At 46.3% G+C, this 23,790-nt stretch overlaps 1 protein-coding gene across 1 annotated transcript in view; it reads right to left on the reverse strand.

Annotated features, from left to right (window-relative positions):
• LOC146858423 (multidrug and toxin extrusion protein 2-like) overlaps window positions 1–23,790 on the reverse strand; it is a 1,295,341-nt gene that overhangs the window by 444,364 nt on the left and 827,187 nt on the right. Inside the window, exon 11 of the mRNA XM_085649342.1 lies at window positions 7,465–7,573. Coding sequence (XP_085505468.1) covers window positions 7,465–7,573 — 109 coding nt within the window. The remainder of the gene's footprint in view (window positions 1–7,464; window positions 7,574–23,790) is intronic.

Raw genomic sequence — 23,790 nt, forward strand, 5'->3', positions numbered from 1 at the left:
TAGCTCCTTTGCTCTCACCTGGGCTGGAGCAGCATTTTTTAGTGATCCCGATGGGAGGGAGCAAAGTTGTGTTCCCTGTTCAGTAGAGTGCGGGCAGAGAATTACTTTTGTATTCCCTGCTCAAACTCTACCAGACAGGGAACTGCTTTGATCGGGCACCATGCAATGGGGTACCAGTGCCCAATCTTCTGCTCCAGAAGACCCAACACTAACTCCAACAAAACACTGACTCAGGTAGATGGGGCCCCTGGGTCTCTCTAAGGCCTGTTAAGAGGACCTCCACTGAATTTAAAAGTCAGCCCCACGAGTGGGGCCCATGGGACCTCCAGGAGGCTTGGGGAGGGCAGCTGCAACAGAGCTGGCCCTGTGGGAAGGGGTCCTGGGGCCACAGAGTAGCTCAGGAGAGGTCCCTCATGCCCCTGCCCTCAATGTGTTGATTGAGGGGTTCATCAGGGCCTCTTGCAGGTTTGTGGAGGGTGGCAGCATACCCCTGCTCTTTTTTTGATAAACGTCCCAAGGGATAGAGGCCATGGCATCTTGCAGGCTTAGGAAAGGGGGCCATACTCTCCTCCTCTATATATGAAATAAGACCCCAGTAGATGGGGTTCCTCTGGCCTCAAAGAGAATAAGAGAGAGGGTCCACCCCCCTTCGTATGTTACATGTATTGGCCCCAGGGGATGGGGTCCCTTGGGACTGACATCTTCACATTCCCTTCCCTACTAAATAAATGTTGCTATCCCACCAGGCCATGGCCCACTTGGGGATATTTTTTTTAATGTGCTTTTTTTAAAATGTTGACACAACTCCTACTCGAATTTGTTTTTTTTTTTTGAAAAACCTTTATTACAGTTTCAGAGACATACAAGTATGGGCCTACAACCAACAGGCCGGCCGCTAATGCACAGTGTAAACCTAGACACAGCTTAACAATCACATCGATGAAGCAATAAGAGAGCTACTGGAGTGCTAATCAACTCAGCCGGCCGCAGCCGCAGTCCATAAACAAGCAAAGAAAGGTTTCATATTTTTGAGAAAACGAAAAACATCACACCCACAAGGCAGAGGAGGTTAATGGCAGTAATATGTGCTCCTCGTATCGAAGGAGTAAACAAACCCGGGGAGACAGAGGGGGGGGGGGCAAGGCAGAAGAAACCAAATTTGCATGTCGCAGGAGCATATAGGAATGCGCGGGCTAGGGAGACAGAGCAGCATCCATCTCACGCGTCTGGGGCGGGGCGCAAATACCTCCACGATAGGAGTTCCAGGGACCCCACACCTTAATCCACTTCCCAGGCTTGCCTCTCGCCACATACACCGTTTTCTCTCTGAACATACACCAGTCCATGTGTTCCTTCCACGCTGAGACCGTTGGTGGCCTCTGGGAGCCCCACAATTGTGCAATGTCACGCTTCGCTACCATATAGCCCAGAGTCACCCATTGCGTCTGCATCACATTGTAATCAGTCGGCTCCCAGACATTCAGCAAACATCTCCGTGCCTCCGGCAACAAAGCAACATGCGTGACTTCTTCTAACACCGCATGCACTCTACACCAAAACCGAGTCACCTCCGGACACTCCCACAGGATATGGAGGAAAGTACCCAGTAGTCCACAGCCTCGCTTACACAGACCATCCACCGAATACCCCATACGCATCAAACCAGGCCCCGTGACGTACACTCTATGAAGTATCTTGAGCTGGACGAAACGCAAGCGGGCCGGGATAGCCACCTCCTTCGGGGAGGCCACCGCTGACACCCAATCCTCGTCGTCAAGTTCCAAACCGTCAGCGGTCCATGTCTCCCGCAATGAGGTCAGCAAACCCATTCGATCATTGATAAGCTTCTTATAAATCAGCGAAATGGTGCTATCCGGCACATAGCCGTCCAATACTCTGTCTTCCAACGGGGAGGACTCTGGAATAGCCGCCACGTCCGGGAACACGGAACACAAGGCATGATGAACCTGAGCATACCGAAAGTATTCCCTATCGCTCAACTGATATTCAGTTTTCAGCATGTCGAACGTCTTAAATTTCCCTTTCGTCCAGAGATCCCCTACCTTGCTGATACCAATCATATCCCATTTCTCAAAGCCTTTCGTAGTACACAGATAACCCAACCGCTGGGAAGTGTACAATGGAGTTGCCCGAGTCAAGCGATCCCTCCACCCCATCGCCGCATTTGCTGCATGCCACACCTGCACCGCGACCCGCGTCGGGCCTGTCAATCACGCATCAAGGGAACCCGAGTATAGTGCTCGAGTATAATCCCCGCTTGGCAATAACAATTTGTCCATCTCAAAAGCCGGGTTCAAAGCAGGCCCATACATCCCGTGATTGACAGCAGCCAACTGGGAGGCCCAATAATATCGTTTAATGTCAGGGAGAGCGACCCCCCCATCATACCACGGGAGGGTTAGTTTGGCAAGAGCAATCCGCGGCCGCCCATCCCAAAACAATCGACGCTGAAGACACTCCACCTCCCGAAAATAGCGGGCCGGCACTACGTCCATAGTGTTCTGTAGGGCGTACAAAAAGCGTGGCAGCGACATCATTTTGAACAACGCCGCCCGGCCGAGCGGCGAGAGCGGCAACCGCCGCCAACTCGCCACATCCGCCCTTAGGCGCTGAAGGGGGGGGAGAAGATTCCGTTCATACCGGGCCACCGGGTCCAGGGTTATAAAGATTCCCAAATACTTGAACCCCGACTGCGCAACCTGGATAGGGCACCCCCGCGGAAGGGGGGGGGCCTCCCCAGAGAGAACGTACACGCAAGACTTAGCCCAGTTAATGACCAATCCGGAGTTGCGACCAAAGGAGCTCAACACATCCACCAATACAATAAGCGATTTGCGCGGAGATGCAAGATACAAGAGGATATCGTCCGCATATAGGGAGACACGATCCTCGTATTCCGGCGTCCATCTAAGGCCACGCATCGAGGGGTGCCACCGCAGCCACTCCGCAAGGGGCTCCAAACAAAGCGCAAAGAGAAGAGGCGACAGCGGGCATCCCTGTCGGGTGCCCCTACCCAAAACAAAGGGAGCCGACACCCGTCCGTTGACCACCACCTGTGCCAGTGGGTTATCATAAAGCAATTTCACCCAACCGATAAACCCCGGGCCAAACCCAAACTTCGCCAATGCTGCCCAAATATACGGCCATTCCAAGGTGTCAAACGCCATGGTAGCGTCCAGGGACGCCAAAATGGCCGGCTGACGGATGAATGGCGCTCTGGCGAGGACGCCATGCAGTCGCCGCAGGTTCAAAGCGGTATTGCGATGGGGTATAAAACCGGATTGATCCTGATGAATCAGGTCGCCCACAACCCGGATCAGGCGATTGGCCAGTACCTTGGCAAGGATTTTGGGCTCCGCGTTTAACAAAGAGATAGGCCTGTAAGAAGTACACCGAACCGGCGGCTTCCCTTCCTTATGGATAACAACAATAGTAGCAAGACGTTGGTCAGGGGGGAGGGAGCCCGCCGCCTGTGCCTCAAGGAACATGTCCCGGAGATACGGCGCAATCTTATCTGGGCGCAACTTATATAATTCGATGGGAAGGCCATTAGGACCCATGGCCTTACCAGAGGAAATAGAGCGAATGGCCAAAGCAATCTCATCCGGCGACGGGGCCGCATCCATCAATACTTTATCCTCATCAGATAGAGATGGCAGAGCAATGTCTTGAAGCAGCAGTCGAGAGTCTTCCTCCGATCGCTCAGAGACCGGAGAGTAAACCCCGTGAAAATACTCCGCAAAGCAATCAACAATATCACCTGGGTCCGTCACACGCACACCATCCACCCTCTCAACATCCGGCACCACTCGACTCGCTCTCTCCTTCTTATCCAACCAGGCAATCAACTTCCCGGCCTTATCACCCATATCGTACAAACGCCCCTGTTGCTCCCTGCTCATACTCTTAGCAGATTCAGTAACCAGCGCCTTGTAGTCGGCCTGCTTAAGCCCCAGACATGCAGTCTGTCATCTGTAACACCTTGCTCCAAATCAATCTCCAACTCGGTGATCTCATTTTCTAGTCGAACCACCTCCTTTGCCTCGCATTTTTTGGTATGGGAAATGAGAGACAAAGCCTGACCCCGGAGCACCGTCTTAAAGGCCTCCCAAAGGGAGATGGCGGAAGACACCGACCCCACGTTGTCGTTAAAATAGTGTTCCAGGGACTTAACCAGGTCTGCACGGATCGTGGGGTTTCGTAGGTACCAGGGGTTGATCGGTGCCACCCTCCCCTCCGCCCCCAAGGCGATATCTAGGTGTAGCAAAAGAGGGGAGTGATCAGATATACCCCGGGCCAAGTGTCGCACCTCCCCGATCATCCCAGCTTGGGCCGCAGGCACTAGCATATTGTCAAGCCTCGAAAGACTACCGTGGGCCCCGGAGTGGAAGGTATATTGCGCTTGTCCAGGGTGTTTCAACCGCCAGCAATCTATCAGTCCCAGGGTATCCAGAAAGCCCCCCGCCAGTTCTGGGCCCGAGGGAGGTCCCTAGGGGGGTGTCGATCCTCAACTCCAGAAACCACAGCGTTAAAATCCCCCCCAAGACCAAACCCCCCCCGGAAGCCCAAGTAGCAGGCGCCCCAAATCAGCAAAGGTGGACGTCTGCAGGCCCGGCGGCACGTAGACCGTGACCAGCGAAATCAACTTACCCTCCCACCTCCCCACCAGCGCAGTGTAGCACCCTCTGTCGTCGTGGAGCACCTCATCCACCACCAACGGGAGAGAGGTCCTGACTAAAATGCCCACTCCCCTCGAGCCAGAGGTGAAACCAGAATGGGCCAGAAGGCGATATCCTCGTCTGTTCATGGCATGGAAAGAGTTCCCTATGAGGTGCGTTTCCTGCAGAAACACAATGTCAGGCGAAATACGTTTCAAGAACTGCAGGACCACCCCCCGCTTTATCCTGTCCCCCAGCCCATTCACATTCCAGGAAAGAAGTCTCAACCCCTTACCCCCCATCCCTCCCAGCACAAACGATCCCCCTCCCGGAGAGCACAATCATAATAGCACAACAGAAAACATTACCCCACCTTGTGAAACAAACAGACAAACCCCAACCCCACCCCATCAACCCCAACAAAACTCCCCCCTCCCTGCACCCCTGCGTGAGCCCAAACAGCCCCCCCAACATGCAGTGTGCCTGTCACCCCAATATGAAACTCACTACAGAAAGGACAAGAAAAACCCCAGAAGGAGGAAAGGGCCCCAGCAAGCCCCCCGCAACCTCCAAATACCAAGGGGCAAAGAGTTACAAACTGGAGTCCAGTGCAGCCACAGGTGCAAAACGTTACCAGTCCAGTCCATCGCCAGGATCACAGTTCCATTCCTACTCCGTCAAACCCTCTCCCCTCTCCGCCATCCGACCTTCCCGACCTCGACCCCTGGGTAGGGCATCCAGCCACTCTCCCACCGCCTCCGGCCGATCGAAGAAATGTGAGCGACCCTCTAACTCGACCCGCAGCCTAGCCGGGAATAGCATCGCATATTTCAGCTCCATGTCTCTCAAGCGCCGTTTGATGGCCGAGAATCCCATCCGTTGCTTTTGAACCGCTTGCGTGAAGTCTGGGTAAAAGCTAACATTAGAGTTCTCAAATTTTAATGGCCCAGCCACCCTCGATGCCTGAAGGATAGCATCTCTATCCCGAAAATTAAAAAGTCGGGCAATGATAGGCCGCGGGGGGGCACCGACCTTAGGCGCACCCCCTGGAATCCTGTGGGCCCGTTCCACAGCGAAGAACTTGCTCAGCCCCTTGGGTGCTAGATGAGTCACCACTAGATCCTCCACAAAGAGATCCACAGCAGACTCCTCCGATCGTTCGGGCACCCCGATAATACGGACATTATTCCGCCTGGCCCTGCTTTCGGAGTCCTCAAGGCGACGATCAGTCAGGTCACTGGTGAGCTGCAACCTCCGCACCGTCGTCCGCTTGAGTCAATGAGTCGACCCGGTCATTTGTTTTGGACAGGTCCGCTCTGACCAAAGTGACATCAATCAACACCGAGTCCAATTTATTAGCCAAGGTATCAAATTGCTGGTTCACAGTCGCCTTCATCTCCTCAATGGCCCCCATGACATCCAGCAGAGTCAATTCGGATGATGCGCCCGAGGCCTCCTTGGGCGGCTCAGGCGATTTACGTGATCCACTTGGGGATCCCTTTGGCTGCGCATAGCGGTCCATGTTGTTGGCCTGGGAATAGGCTCCCCTCCGGGTAGACTTGGGTTTCAGCTTATCGCCGTCCACTCTCGCCGCCATCGTCAGCGACCACCAAGGTCAGCACCCTCCAGCACCCGGAGGAAGGCCAGGCGACAAGTGCAGGAGATCCGGGCCACCAACTGAAATAGGCCCGTTTACAGTTCAAGAATCAGGCTATGCACTCCGTCCTCGGCGCTGCTCACCCAAAGTCCCGACGTCAGTTTCCGCAGATCAACTCGAAACCGAAAGTGAAAGCACGGGGTCCGGGGCAGGCCCAGCCTGGCATGCCGCTGTTGTTCACTTCGCACCCGGGCACCTCACCAACTCGAGTTCGGGACCAAGGCCGGAGAAGGCCGCAAACTTCAGATCACCACCAATCCGGTTCCCGGAGTCCAATTTCGATTTGGAAAACGAGTGGCACCTTAGCGCAAGATCATAAACAAAAGCCCATCGAAAAAAACAGGATTATGACAGGATAGACGTGGGAGGTTGCGGAGGCCCCCGGGAGCCACAAGCCTACGCGGCCATCTTGGTTGCGCGCTAGGCTCCTCCCTCCTACTCGAATTTAATGTTTTTTATTTTTAACTTGGTTTTGAACTGGGTGTTTTCTCTAGGACTCCCCCATCAGGCCTATGGAGGCAGGGAATCCCTAGCCTGCACCCTATATCTTTTTCTTTGCTCTTTTTCAGGACAGAGGACTGAGTCCCTGAGCCCTGAGATGGCTGCCGCCACATCTTTGCTGATGTGGTGTCAGCCAATCAGATCTCGAGATCTGTCAGCATGGTAGATCCTCCACAGATCCTTTCCGCTCTTATGCAATGAGCCTTTGAGTAAGGCTCATTGTGTGAGCCTGCCACATTACTGAGAATTGATCATTAAAGCACTTGAAAGGACTACACCAACGTCTGGTGTACAGAATTTTTCTTTCCATGAATGAGCAGAAACGTTGAGCTTCAGGGTACAATCATTTAAAATGAATATAAGCAGAAAATTAAAATTACTGTGCCCTCTCTGTACTATTTCCAAAAGGGAGTTGGATGTTTCAGGACCGATACAAGAAGGAGTATTTAAAGAGTACTCCTGCAGTACTACTTCCCATACGCATAAATGCTTCTGTGAATCAGCCTCAGTGTCTGCATTTGTTTTAACGTTAACCTTAACTCTATCTGAAAATAATTTGTGTTTTCAGCTGATATATGTGCTGAAAAGGTATGTGTGTGTGAGAACTGTACAAGAGCACACACCTACCTGAGCTTAGCAAAGCAACGGTTGAAGATCTCTTTGCCTGGTCTTCATTTCCAGCTCCCAATGCATTGCCCACTCGAACACTGACAGCATTGCCCATACTGTATGGTACCTGAAAAACAACAGACATTGGTCTTGAAGTACTGTGTCCATAAATCTTGCACCACCCCTAAAGTGAACTAAATAGCTGGGGCCATATCAGCCTCTGTTCCAACACAAATGTGACCTCCTACGAATCCTGCCGCAATGAATGGGGATTCAAGGTTCTATGGCAGTGGAATGCAGTAGTACATGAGCAGAAGCCTAACTATGAATCAAGGTGGAGTTCAGGAACAATATGTAGCTCATATATACCTAATGAATATGGAAGATCAATTACACATTTAAGAGTTTGTAAACCCTTGGTATAGGAATTGTTACAAAAATCGTTAATTCAATTGATACATAGGTATATCTATTGATGCAATGGAAATTTAGGAATTGTAGGGGCAAAAAAAGACTGAAAGCACTATTAATAATCATCAGGGCCATATCGCATGGATTTCCTTTGTTGACCAAATATCTATAATTTCTTTCATAAGTATTTTAAAGTGCATTATTGCATATATATATTTAAAAAGTGCTTTATTGTTTTGTGTGCACTTAGTCTATTCCAGGCTAGTGCCTGCCATGATGCGTTTAGACCGCCAAAGCGCGGTCTTCATCACATGACTAGCCGCCATAATTTTGTCATTTAAATAGCGAACAACCACCACCAGTGCTCGAAACAAATAGGCAATGCTCATAGATATAAATAACAGACTTTTAGTGCATGCTAATAGTTACAAGTTCGTACTTAAGACAATAATGTGTTTATAATCTCTATTAGTAAACCACAATAAGTTATCTCGTCAAAACCAGAATATAACCACTTAAATGGAACTTATTTCATCGTCATTATAATTAAATATTGAATTCAAACTAACATCATGTTCACGAAACCTAAAATCATTTATATGTATATATTATTTTTCACCAAGCTTGTATTGGCTGTCACCGTAGTCAGCAACCTCTGTGTATCATTCTCCAGGTTAAAACATATTAACGCTAAAAAAAGCCACCATCCAGTGGGTGCTTCTCATCTCTCTTTTTATTTTATAAAGTGCTACTGTGCTCCCATAAGATGCGTTTTGGCTGCCACGCAACCCATATATAGGTGCCGATTACGATCCGGTAAAAACCAGGTACGAACCGTCGGTCGGAGTGTTTTCTCCGTCCGACTCGTACCCGGTCGGAAAACTTTACAAACATGGAATTACGATTCGCACGGAAACACCATTTCCGTACGAATCGTAAAAAACACCGACCGACGAAAATATACGTACTAATGTGATCCGGGAATGCTGCGACGTGACGTCGGGACGCTTTCAGGCAGCGTTTCACGACCCAGGAAGTACGATTCGGACCGACAGCAGTCCGGACGGCGATATTTTCACGGCACCCAAAAAGTGCCGGAAAAGCAAAGTACGGCGCGAAACGACCAGAGTAGGTGGCCCGGTACGCGCCGTACCACCCCCCCACCCCCGTATGTACGCGCCGACCCCCCCACCCCCGTATGTACGCGCCCCCCCCCGCCCCGTACATTCGAGTCGTACCCCCACCCGTGTATGTACACCCGTGTATGTGTCGTACCCCCGTGTATGTACACCCGTGTACGTGTCGTACCCCCGTGTATGTACACCCGTGTACGTTCGAGTCATACCCCCACCCGTGTATGTACGGTGCGCTACGCGCTGGGGGTACGCACCGTACATACACGGGTGGGGGTACGACTCGAACGTACACGGGTGTACATACACGGGGGGGTACGACACGTACACGGGTGTACATACATGGGGGTACGACACGTACATGGGTGTACATACACGGGGGGTATGACACGTACACGGGTGTACATACACGGGGGGTACGACACGTACACGGGTGTACATACACGGAGGTACGACACGTACACGGGTGTACATACACGGGGGGTACGACACGTACACGGGTGTACATACACGGGGGTTCGACACGTACACGGGTGTACATACACGGGGGGTACGACACGTACACGGGTGTACATACACGGGGGGGTATGACACGGACACGGGTGTACATACACGGGGGTACGACACGTACACGGGTGTACATACACGGGGGGTACGACTCGTACTCGGGTGTACATACACGGGGGTACGACACGTACACGGGTGTACATACACGGGGGGTACGACACGTACATGGGTGTACATACACGGGGGGGTTCAACACGTACACGGGTGTACATACAAGGGGGGTACGACACGTACACGGGTGTACATACACGGGGGTACGACACGTACACGGGTGTACATACACGGGGGGGTTCGACACGTACGTACGGGGGCGGGGGGGTCGGCGCGTACGTACAGGGGCTGGGGGGGTCGGCGCGTATGCGGGCACATGTCTCCATGGTTGCTATGGGAGTTCGGTGCGGACGGTGTTTTTTCCATACGGTTGTAACATCGGACGCACGGGATGGATCGTAATTCCGCGGTCGGACTTCACTTTTCACATTTGTACGGTAAATCGTCCGAGGACGTGTCGGACACATTTTCCGACCCGAGGACGTGTGGGGAATAATTCCCAATGCGATTCGTATGGAGTTTTTCCCATGCGAATCGTACTTGGCAGTTTGTACGGCACTTGTACGATTCGTACGGTAAAAAGACCGGATACGAGTCGTACGGGGAATTTTTTTACCGGATAGTAATCGGCACCATATTCTATTTCATTTACTTCAAATATTATACCTCTCAAAGAAACATTTACGTTCTAAAACGTATATTCATATGGAGATACGCTGATAGTTACGCCCAAGTGGGCAATAAAATACGGAACATTGTTAAAAATGATTCTATCATTGCATGCTTTTTTACAAATATAGGGGCATATCCGCAAGGGCCAGCGATAATTATCGCTCAGAGTGCTTAGAGCGAGGATAATTATCACCGGCTAACGCTGAATTTTATCGCTGAGATAGCGTGCTATCAGCAACGCTTATCTCAAAAGCGATAAAATTCCAGGCGCAAGCTGCCAAATGTGCGATTATCGCTGGAAATCCAGCGATAATCGCACAAAGTTTGGCGATAACTTGCTGATAGGGCAGGGCAGACTCAGCCATGATATCCACCTTCCTTTGGATATCATGGCTAAGTCAAACTAAAAGCAGGTGTAAGGAAAGTAGCGTTAACCGCGGTTAGCGCTACTTTTCTCATCGCTATGCTTGTTAGCGTGCGCATTGATAATTGGAGAAATGTCGGTTAGCGAGATTTCTCCAGTTATTTTGGAAAGGAAGGCCCACAGCTGGGCGTTGTTGTGACGGGCGCTAAGTCAGCGAAACACTCGATAGCGTGTCTTTGCTGATAAGGCGATTAAATTATCGCCGCTTTTCGCCCGAAAACGGACGCAAAAGCGGCGATAATTTCATAGCGCCGCCTTGATGATATGCCCCATATTTACTTAAGAATATGTTTTTTATTTAAAATATAAAATACAAGTGGGCGTATGAAATCAATCAATATATTCAAATTGCTATACCGTTCAATCCACAGGTATTGACTAGTCTCCATTTATTATTTCAAGCAGCACTGTGCTTTTATATTATACTTCTTCTTAACAATTGTCGAAATGGAACAAATGTTAAGAAGAAGTATAATACTATGTTTAGAAAACACATCCCCGCAGATTTCATCATGGGTTCTTACATTATTGCAAAAAATGGAGCAACGTTTCCATTCAATTCGAAACGCTACTGTGCATTAAAGATACAGGGTTAAATTGCAAAACAGATACTGTTGTTATTAAACAAGCCTTTCTTAAAGGACACTCACAATACACATTTTAATTAGTTCTGCGGTATTTGATTCCTTGTCACTGTGCAACTTAGCAAATTTCCTATGTGCAAAATGATAGATGAGCAAAATTGCAAGATTATATTTTTTCTTAAATGGTAACATTTACATATCAATATTCCCCATTTCTTGGCTGCTTGCTATTCTGATGAAGTACCAAACGGCCCAGTGCATTAAGCATGCGGGGTAACAGGGTTCAGAGATACAGGGTTATATTGAAGAACAAATCCTATAATCATTCAAAACTTCTCATTGAAGGAAAGTCCCATTTCACATTTCAGATGGTCCCGCATTATTTGATGTAATTTTTCACTGTGCAAATTAACAAATGCTATATGTGCTAAACAGCAAATGAATAAAATGGCAAATTTATATGTTTTCAGATGGTGAGCATACATATCAATTTTCCCATCCCTTTATTGCTTGCGATTATGGTAAAGTAAAAGAGGACTATATGTTGAAAGTGCAGAATTATATTACACACCTGGGCCTATAATTCTTTTATAAACATTTCTATTGAAGGACAACCACCTTTTACATGTCTGTTAGTCCTGCAATTTGACCGTATTAATCACAGTGCAAGGTAACAATTAAATAAGTGAAAGAGAAGAGCAAAATGTACAAATAGCAAAATATGTTTTTTCAGTTGGTCATTATTTCATTTCAGTGCTCTCCATCTTTTTTAAGGATTTGTATGCTACTATTCTTGGTAAAATATCAAAAAGGCTTGGGAGAGTAATCCCTGTCCTTCATATATGAAATGTCCATGTGTAATTCTGCAGTTACATTCCCCGAATAATTTTAGGTTCATTTTTTTCAGGCATCCGATCTCAGGCTAGATTCAATTAAATTAAAGACAACTCAGAGTCCCCTAATTTGTTGGATTCTAACCATTTCCTATCTGGCTTTGACCCTGTGATCAATTCAGGGTAGCTGTACAGAATCACAAAGTTGTCCAATAAATATAAATTGACTATGCTGCTTATAAATATGTGTATTCCAAGAGCGTACCAGCTTAAAATGCTAGTGCCATACAGTATTTAGGAAATTAATGGTAGAGGATTGAGCTTCTGATAAATAGTCTCTCAGATATATTCCAACTAGATTCTTGATTTCCCCCTAAACTTTTGTGCAAAAACAGCAAGTTACACAATTGTGTAAAAATTGCAGAAAAAATGCATAAATTAGTTGTCTATAGAGTTATTTTGATCAAGTCCCATTTCTACATAATAAAACCGAGCCAACTCTGAATTACCCCCATCCTTCATGCTAAAAAAAGCCTAAGAAAGAAGCTTTAAAATGCTGAATTGCGTCTTCCCAACCTCTGTTGTTGATTTATAAAGTCTATTTCATTTACACTTCCTAAAAGTGTAGAGTGATTGCATAAGATCTACCTCTTCCAGACCTCCATAAGTAAATTTCTTCACCCACTGTAACCGATCATAGTGCCTAAAGGGGAATAAAATATCCAAATTACAGTTCATATCTCAACCATTCAGAGTTCTAGTGAGTAAAAGTCTCTAAGGCATCATAATTAAAAAGTATTCATAGATGTACAAATAATGGTTTGGGCATTAAAGGTGTACATGTAGTTCAGCATGAAGGTTTAAGCCTCATGGCTTTTCCATTCCCATCAGAATAATCCATCTTGATTTCTTTCACTGCAGATCCTGTTATCTGTCCCCACCACAGGATTTCTTTCAAACATTTTGGATGCCATAAAAGTGCATATTTTTGTATCTCCCTTATGTGACTCCCAAAGATGTTTTGCCATAGAATATGCAAAGTCCTTATTTTTGATGGCTCTTATGTGCTAGAGAATGCACAATATCAGTTTGTTTATCATGCTTCCAACATATCTTTGTCCACATAAGCATTCCAAAACATAAATCACAAATGGGGCTTCACAGGTTAGCCACTATGTGATGTCACAGAGTTTGTCAGTCTGAGTTTTCAACTGAGTTCTGTTACAGGCATACTGACAGGATTTTCTCTTTTGGCACATTTAAAACCCCTTCTTATTTTTCTCAAGCCATTTTACGATTGCTGGTTCCCCCATTTTCTCTTCTGATTGCACTTAAGTACTAGCTAGTCTCTCTCCTAATAAGGTTTTTTTATGTGTGATATTAGGATATTCCGGGATTAAATCTTTTAAATTATCATCCATCTTTAGGATCTGCCAGCTCTGTTTCAAGAGTTCTCGTGTTTCATAATGGTATGAACTGCACTCCATTATGTACCTTGTGGGTTATTCTCCATCTTTCTTCACCATATTCTTAGGTTTCACCAACAGTAGACCTTCTCTTTTATTTTTCTTAACTCTTGTAATGACATCATCCAGTACTGTGGTTTGCTATCCCCTTATTTTGAAATCTGCATATATTTCTCATACTTGAATATCAAACTCATCTGTTTCTGAACAATTTCTTCTTGCTTGGAGAAATTCCCCATAGGGGACGCTTCATTTTAACACATGTGGATGTCCACTGTTAGTATGGAGGATGCGTTTACAACTGATGGCCTTTCTATGAATCTTTGTACATAATCAGTCATATTTTGCATACACATTGATGTCAAGATAATTTATCTCTATAATATGGATTTCAAAGGTGGATTTGAGTTTTTGTGGATTGTTGTTCAAGGACATAAAGAACATTTCGTAGTCCTTTCTTTCACCTTTCCATAATAAAAATAAATCCTCACTATAGAGGACCCACATGATGATCAGGTCTGCTCTGACCATGTTTTGATCATACCACACTGTTTCTGCCTCCCACCAACCCATGGTGAGATTTGCACAGGTTGGTGCGAAGGATGTCCCCATGGCAATGACTTGTTGCTGGAGAAAATACTAATTGTTAAATAGGACCACATTATGTTGGATGCAGAAACTTATCATTTCCATGTTCATTCTGGAATCTTCAAGCAGTGACAGCGATCTTGACTTAAAAGAAAATTCACAGGCTTTCATCCCATGTGAGTGCTGTATAGAGGTGTACAGAGAAACCACATGAACTGTGGCCATACAGTAGTTTGACTTCCAAGGTATACGATCTATGCTGTGTCACAAATCTTGTGAGTCTCTAAGATAGGATGGTATTACAGCCACATAAGGGAAAAGGAAGAGATCAATGAATCTCGAAGTGTTTTCAAGGAGGGCTCTAATTGCACTCACAATAGGTCTACTAGTGAATTATTTTTGTGTGTGTGTGTCTATATATATATATCTTACCTACTGGCGGTCGCCAGTAGGTAGTTATAGTTAGGACCTAGTTACCATAGGAAAATTGCAACATTCTATTCCCAATAACTTTGGCACCGATTGACAAATCTTCGCGAAATTTTCAAAAGTCGTGGGGTGCTCCGGTCCGCTCCTATCTTGAAAGTTTCGGCGTGATTCGGCAAGTGGGGGCTGAGAAAAAAGGGGATCCTAAAACACGTTTTCCCCATGCACTTTTCCATAGGAACCTTTAGTCGCAGCTACAGCCCGAACTGCTGTACGGAATTACACCAAATTTGGCAAAAAGGTAGCCCTTGGTACAGAGTTGTGCCTTTTAGTTTAATGGTGTAAATCCGTTCAGTAGTTTTTAAAATATTAATTGAAAAAGAAATATATATATCTGGGCGGAGCCTAACCACACATCTCATCGTGAGATCTGATTGGCTGTCAGCACTTCATCTAAGAAGTGTTGGCAGCCATCTTGGGACCAATATACATGATATCACCTCATTAAAAAGCATTGCAGTTAATAGAAGGTTTTAAGACTTTAGTTACATTATAAATCATTTGTTGATGGTACCATACTCATTTTAGGAATTGCGGTGTGTTCTAAGGTGATCTTACCATGTGAAAAAGCCTTCTGCTGGGATATCACGAATCATGTTTGAGAAAAACTATTTTCTCATGCTTTTCCCACAGAGGTTTGGAAGGTGATCTATAGGCTAAACTGAGAGCATATTTTCTGTAAATTCACATTATCTTTCTCAGTCATGTGAGAATGTAGTCGGACATTCTCAGCAAAACATGTACATCCAACAAGGGCAGAGACTGTCAATTGATTCCTTTGTGTTCTACTGCAGCTTCCCAGAGTGTTCTAAAGAACAACTAGAGCGCTAACAGTCCTACTTATGACAAACGTATTGCACACCTGAAGCCATCTTGATTGGAATAAAGTGGTAACTCTGAAAACATTTAGTTTAAAAAGGAACAAAATGAGGGGGTTCATTTTGTCATAGAAAGTATGATTAGTGCTGCAGAAAGAAAAATTAGGGCACATTTTGACTTCTCAAATCCTCTTCTATTTCATAAAAAAATTCTGACATGCAGACTGAAACATGAACTTTGAATACCAGCAGCAGACTTCTGTGGTGAGCAGTAGCTTTACTACAGTGATCTAATGAGCAACTACAGTGCTAACATTCAGAATTTATGGTAAATGTGTGACATATCTGCATGCCTTCTTGATGGAACCAAAGTAAAAAACTGAAAGTATTTCCTACTGAGGAGACTGCAGAAATGAGGAAATTAGGAAACTTCATAACAAATAAATCTCCCAAGATGGCCAACAGAGACAAAAGAGCCCAAATGCAGCACAAATATCCCCCAGATGTAGCCCACATGTAGCCCAATGACAGAAGTGTGCAAAACACTTATTTTTTGTGTATTTTCAGTTTTATATAGTGCAGACTTGTCAGGTATTGGAGTGCTTTACATGAGCATTGGTTACAACACACAAGATCAAATTCATTTTGGTTGTAGACATGGGGAGGGTAAGTGATTTGACCAGAATCACAGAATGTTGAGCTGAAGCAGAAACTCCAACCTGGTTCCCCAGTTGCAAAGTCTGCAGTTCTGGAAGTAACGCCACATCCTCTCCCCTAGGTGCAACATTTAATCAAGTGGTCAACCGGATAAACAAACATAAAGATTACAAATAATTTAAAAGTTCTTTGTCGCTATTTGAAAACTCAGAAAATATGTCCTCATTTTAGATTTTTAGAGCACTAACCATAATTTTGATGCAAATAAGACTCTCTCATATATGTAATTTCTAAAGGAAATGCTCCAGGTATTACAGTTTTGATTACATCAAGATGACGTCAGGCGTCCCACACTTTTGTAATAAATATAGAATGTTAGCAATCTAGTTGTTCATTGGGATACTCTTGAGAGGCAGAGGCCAGGGGCACGGACTCTGAAAATTGAAGGCAGGTAGGAGAGTGCAGAGGCAACAATTTGACCACACTGGGCAAGCAGGAAGGGCAGTGGCAGCACAACAGACTATGGAGGGCAGTGGAAATGGGGGCAGGGGCAACAAACCAACAATAGAGGACTGGCAAGAGAGGCTGTGGCAATATAATAGACCATTGTGGGCAGAAGGAAGAGGCAGTGGTAGTACAACCATACATGCCAACAGACCCGTTTCAGCCAGGAAACGTCCAATGTTTTTAAGCTCAAATGGGCTTTATTTGATCTGTCTCCTGTCTACAATCTCCTCTTTTTCAATGTAACTCAAAGGGGAAAATCAATACCCCAGTTTTTTTTTCAAAATCTCCCTCTTACCAAGTTCAAAATGTTCACAAGTATGGTACATTGGATCATGATAGGCAGGAGGAATTGGGGTAGGGACATGGACTCGGATAACAGAGGAGAGGAAGGACATGGAGAGGTGCACCAAACTGACCCTACAGGTAAGGCATCAGGGTTTGCAGCAGCACAATACACCACACAGGGCATGCGGGACGGGAGTGCAGCACAACAATCCATAGAAAGCAATAGGGAAGGGACAGGACCATGCACATGGACAACAGAGAACAGAGGGGAAAGAGGCAATTGTAGCTAGCTGACCATAATGGACAGACAGGCGAGAAAGCTGCAGCATAACAGACCATAAAGGGCAGGAGGGACGGATCAGGGGCATTACAATGGAACAGACAAGCCAGGAGGGATGGAATAGGGGTCTGCACATGGAAACAGAGGGCTGGGGGCAAGGGGGCAGGGCAGGAGCAGCAAGATGACCATGGAGGTCAGGTAAGATAGACACCAGAAACAAGACACACCATGGAGAGCAACAATGAGACTATGATGGCATACACACAGACCATGGAGGGAAGGTGGGAGGGGTCAGGGGCAGCTGGCTGACCACACAGGGAAGGTGGGAGGGGCCATGGCAGCACAGAGGTCCATGCATGGCAAGCGGGAGGGTTAGTGGCAGCACAATGGCTATGATGGGCAAGAAGGAGGGTGCAGGGGCATGCACAAAGGACCATGGAGGATAGAAGGGAGGTTCAGGACCTGGGCACAGACAAGAGAGTTCAGGGGAAGGGGTCTCACAACAGACCGCGCGGGGCAGGCAGGAGGAGCAGTTGCAGCACAACAGACCAGGGAGGGCAGAAGGGTGTGGCAGTAAAATGGACCATGGAGGACAGGAGAAAGGGGATCGGGGCATGGCATGTGGACAGGCAGGGTGAGGTGGCAGGGACAGGTTACAGTCATCTGATAATGCTAGGCAGGTGGGAGGGGAGTGGCAGCTCAACAGAACACTCAGAGTAGAGAGGAGTGGCAGGTCCATGGAACATGGTGGGCAAAAAGGATGGAGCAGGGGCATGCACAAAGACATCGGAGGGCAGGGGGAAGGAGAATAGGGGCAGCAAGCTAAGCACAGAGGCTAAGCAGGAGGTCAATGATGGGCCATAGAATTGGGCAATGGAGGGCAGGAGGAGTGGACTGGTACATCATGCTAAATGGAGGGCAGTGGCAGCACATCAGACCATGCATGGCAGAAGGGAGGAGGCTAGTCCATGGATTCAGACAACAGAGGATAGGAAGGAGGTGGATGGGGAAGCAATCTAACTGTTCAGAGAAGGTCGGTATTAGGAAAGGTATTGTTTTTAAAATGTGTGTCTGTGCGAACTACTTAAAATATGAACAAGTATGCAGCATAATCTCACTTTTATTCAGGAAGAAGAGGACGTTTGTGACTGTGACTCCGGGCTCACTTGGCAGAAACACCCCCTGACCTTCCACCCCCCATCGAAAAATGTAATGCCCGTGAAAAGGGTAGGTGGACGCAGTGTTATATAGAACATAGTCCTGAGAGCACGATTGAAAATGAAAACTAGATATAGTATATGGTATAAACTATGCACCAAAAAGTGTGATATAAGATGAACCGGGCGTGAAATATAATATGCAATACATTGTGCACAATGACAGATTCACTGGAGAGTGCAAGATAGCACAGGCACTAGCGCGTGCTATGCGATATGCACCTTGGAGTGTAATATGCACAGGGCAGTGTTGTGTAACCTAACTAGTCTCTAAAGTTGTAATATAAAATATGTGCTGGGGAGTGTAACGATGCATATGCACTGTGACAAAGATATGGATCCCAGATTGTAATATGTATGGCATAGCTCTGTGCGTTATAACATAGGCATTGAGGAAGGCACGTTAGATGGGGCAATATAACCCGTGCGAAGGCAAGTGTGGCATGCCATATTCACGGGGTGGTGTTACAGTGCACATGGGCTAGAGAGTGTCATAGCATACGCACTAGCTGGTGGAATACAACACAGAGGTGTGTGGCACTCGGCGGACACTGGTGGGTGTAACACAGCATTGGGCTCAGCAAGGAGCACTCTGTGACTCTCAAGTGAGGTTTGTCTCCTTTCCAGAGAGTAAAATAAAAAGTATTACACATCCGGCAGTGGATGTGTGTTTTATTAACCGTGAGGGGGGTTTCTTGCATAGTGTGGTTGAATTTTTGTCGAATCCCCTTTGAATGGCTTGGTGTGCGTGTGTATTAAATGTGCCCGTCAATAGCTACCCATGCTTGTTTAAATACACAACAAGGGTGTCTACTTGGAGAGTACCCACCGGCGGGGGCGCCGGGATTAGGCACGGTAGGGCGTCAGACACGTCAGAGCTTCACTAGCGATATAAATACATTCCACGTGGATTCATTGTATGTATAGTCGCCTTTTAATGAATATCACGCAAATCGTCATGGTGATAGGTACATATGGTTTGTCCAGCATGTCCTAGGTGTTTCTATAAATATATATTTTTTTAAAATAATAAAAAACAAAGGCCGGCCCCCGGGGCCATAAGTGGCCTGAGGAGGGGGGCAACGCAGCCCCCCTCCTAAAGAATTAAAAAAAGAAAGTCCATGACCCAGGGGTTGGGGTCCCCGTGGCCGTTTAATGCCTTGGGAGGGCCAAATTAATTTTTTTCAACAAAACAAATTAGGTTGCAGGTTCTGGGGGATGGGGGATGGGGTCCCCAGGGCCAATAAATTAGAAAAAGAAGGGGGGCAACACAGCCCTCCTTCTTAAAAAAATAAAATAAATAAAAGACCGGCATCACGCCGGAGGCCACGCCCCCTCCTTGCAGCACTCTGCAAACGCGCCCCCTGGCCAGTTGTAAGTTGGGGAATTAATTTCCCTTCAATACTGAGGGTCCCTGAGGGCCAACTAGCCCAACAGGTATCTCCAGTATGCGCCAGGGAGCTGCTTTGCAGACAGGTGTTCTGAGGCCACGCCCCTTTTTACACCTCTATGCAACGCAGCTCTGTGGCGCTTACTGGAGGTACCTAGTGGGCTAGTTTGACCCTAGGGACCCTTAGGATTCAAGGGGACTTAATCTCTCAACTTAGAACGGCCCCAGGGCGCGTTTACACAGTAGTGAAGGGAGGGGACGGGGCCAGAGGTGAATTGTACAAACATGCCCTGTGGCGCGTTTTAAGTTGGGGAAATAATTCCCTTTCATTCCTGAGGGACCCTGGGGGCCAACTAGCCCACCAGGTGCTTCCAGTAAGTGCCACTGCTGTGCGTTGCAGAGAGGTGGTGCAGGCCGTGCCCCTTTTTACACCTCTCTGCAATGGCGCATACTGGACGTACCTAGTGGGCTATTTTGTCCCTAGGGACCCTCAGGATTCAAGGGGACTTAATCTCCCAACTTAAAATACGACCACAGGGCGTGTTTACACAGTGGGGAAGGGAGGGGACGGGGCCTGAGGTGACGTGTGCAAACACACCCTATGGCGCATTTTAAGTTGGGGAAATAATTCCCCTTCAATCCTGAGGGCCGCTGGGGGCTAACTAGCCCACCAGGTGCTTCCAGTAAGCGCCACTGAGCTGTGTTGCAGAGAGGTGGTCCAGGCCGTGCCACTTTTTACACCTCTCTGCAACGCAGCTCTGTGGCGCTTACTGGAGGTACCTAGTGTGCTAGTTGGACCCTAGGGACACTCAGAATTCAAATGAACTTAGTCTCCCAACTAAAAACGGCCACAGGGCGTGTTTACACAGTGGTGAAGGGAGGGGACGGGGCCTGTGTTAACGTGTGCAAACAAGCCCTGTGGCGCGTTTTAAGTTGGGAAAATAATTCCCTTTCAATCCTGAGCGACCCTGGGGGCCAACTAGCCCACCAGGTGCTTCCAGTAAGCGCCACTGCGCTGTGTTGCAGAGAGGTGGTCTAGGACGTGCCCCTTTTTACATCTCTCTGCAACGCAGCTCTGTGGCGCTTACTGGAGGTACCTAGTGGTCTAGTTGGACCCTAGGGACCCTCAGGATTCAAGGGGACTTAATCTCCCAACTTAAAACGGCCACAGGGCGTGTTTACACAGTGGGGAAGGGAGGGGACGGGGCCTGAGGTGACTTGTGCAAACACGCCCTGTGGCATGTTTTAAGAGGCAGTTTTAATCCCCTGCCCTATTATATACCAGGGGCTTACAGAGGAGGTCATGCTAATCACAGGGGGACCCCAACGCATAGTGTTCCCTAGTGTATGTAGGTGTTTTCACTGTATTCTGAGTGTCTTTTAACATAGCACTGGCTCTAGGACTTGTTAGTCAGACTCAGTTACCACCAGTATCCGTCTGAAAACGTTGAGGGTACAGGATGATTTTGCAACAAGACTTCTTTCTGCTCTTCTGTTTGTTCTTTCTGCACGTTATCCTTCTTCCTCTACTTTTCTTCGTCTTTGAGGACTTCTGTTGCTTCTTTCTGCATTTCTTTTTTTTCTTTCTGTGTGTTTTTTCTTCTTTCTTCACATGTCCTTTCTCTGTAGGCATAGTTAGAAATTAGCATTTAAAAAACCTTTGAAATTCACTGAAAAAACCATAGGATTCAGGCACGTTATAGTTAGGAATTAGCATTTAAAAAACCTTAGAAATTCACTGAAAAAACCATAGGTTTCAGGGGCGTTATACTTAGCTGGACTTTTCAGTCGTACAAAACCATTGAAATTCCCCCGTTATAGTTAGTTCAGCTAACTATAACTCGCGCGCCCGAAATGCACTGCTGATGACGTCACATATTACATCACTCATGACATGGTCAGTGACATCACTCATGACATCACTGAAAAAAGTGAAATGAGTGAAAAATCCAGCTAACTATAACGCCCCTGAAACCTATGGTTTTTTCTTTTTTTTTTCTTTTTCTTTTATTTTTGAACAGGCAGCAATAATACATTAATTGATTTGATGGCATACCAGTAAACAGGCTAGCAGGTTACATCAACTTTGTTCCATCTGATAATACATGCAAAGCAGACAGGTAAAGGAAACAAAGAAATAAAAAAAACACGGTAAGATGACATCGCACGACCCTTAATTCCAGGGCGTACGCTACCTACAGCCGAGAGACAAAATACCTATCCATAATTTCTCCACCAGGATCGGTCATTATTCCATCATTGGCCCCCAGATTTTTTGTACCCTTGCCATCCCACTCCTACCCTTACATTTATAGAGTACCATCTCTAAATTAAAGATATGATATACTCTGGCATACCAAGCCTGGTATGTTGGTGGATCAGTGTCCTTCCACCTGGTAGATATAAGTAAACGATAAATAGCAGTCGCCATAAAACAAAAATAAACTGAGCGATGGTCTAGCTGTAAGCTTTCATCAAAACCAAGTATCAACATAGTTGGAGTTAGAGATACTGATTTCCCCAAGTTTTGACATAAAAAATATTCAATACCTTCCTTCAAGCTATTCAATTTATAACAATCCACAAACATATGGCTTGTATCTGCTGGGCCCTGATCTGGGGCATTTATTATTAGCTCTTCTCCCCCATTCCCAAAGTTTAGCCGGAGTAAAATAAAGTCTAAACACTGTTTTAAAAGTCTGGGCTTTAAGATTCGCAGTCAGAAAGGTTTTTTTAGACAACTCGAGTGATCGACTAATGTCTACATCCGGGTTATTTAATTTGCCTGCTAAAGCACTTTCTACTTTAAGGATATCATCATTATTAGCCTCAGTCAACATTGTATACACATCCTTAACTCTATATTGCTTTTTAGTCACATAATCTAATAGAGTACTTCGTGATAAGTTATTTGGTTGTGGAGACAGACTACTAATAATCGCCCTGATTTGTATATATTTAAATATCGTGCCAGAATCTATTCCAAATCGTTCCTGAAGGTCCCCAAACGAGACCATCCCATTCAAATCCATGATATCGCCTACATTTTTTAAACCTGCTCTATCCCAAGTTCTACCTATATTGTCATACAATATCGCCGGAAAGGCCGAAGAACGCCACAATAGTAGATATCTATTAATTCTGGGTATTTCCATATGTTTACCGATCTTCCGCCATACATTCCAGGCTGCTCTAATAATCTTGAAACAAGTTTTTTTATAATAGCTGCCTTCCAGCTGCCTTAAGACCAACCCCGGTGCTAATTTACCCATAGCCAGTTCATAGATAGATGGTGGGATAACTTTATCCCCTTCTAAAAGGCTAGTTACCCTGACTGAATCCAGAGTCTGTGATCTATATAAGATACTCATATGTTGCAGCATTACTGCCCAGAAGTAGTGCAACATATTTGGGACTGCAAGACCCCCCGATGTTGCGGTAAGGACATATATTTTATCGATCTTCTAATTTTCCCATAGCCCCTAATAAATTGGCTAAACATCTGCTCCAGCTGCTTGAATATTAAATTTTTCGTCTCTAATGGTATACATCGGAAAAGATAAAATATTTCAGGAAACATCGTCATTTTAATGACATTTACTCTACCTATAATCGATAAATGTAAGTTATCCAATCTCTTCAGATCTCCCTTAATTTTTTTAACTAAAGGTGACAAGTTTATTTCCCATATTGTACCAACCTCGGCTGCTATAGTTATCCCTAGATAAGTGGCTGACTCTGTCCTGCGTACATCCTGAATCCGTGTATTTTTTGTGCATATGATTTGTGTTTTATCCGTATTTAAGCTGTATCCTGATTGTTTCCCAAATTCAGCAGCGAGCCTCTCAATCTGATTTATAGCACCAAACGGATCCGTGGTGACTACAGCAACATCGTCTGCATAGGCTAAAAGTTTGGTATTATATCCCAAGGTCTCTACCGGTTTAATTGCTTGATCCTCCAATATAGACCTAA

This window comes from Triturus cristatus, chromosome 3_2, assembly GCF_964204655.1.
Source record: "Triturus cristatus chromosome 3_2, aTriCri1.1, whole genome shotgun sequence".
NCBI classification, from domain to species: domain Eukaryota; kingdom Metazoa; phylum Chordata; class Amphibia; order Caudata; family Salamandridae; genus Triturus; species Triturus cristatus.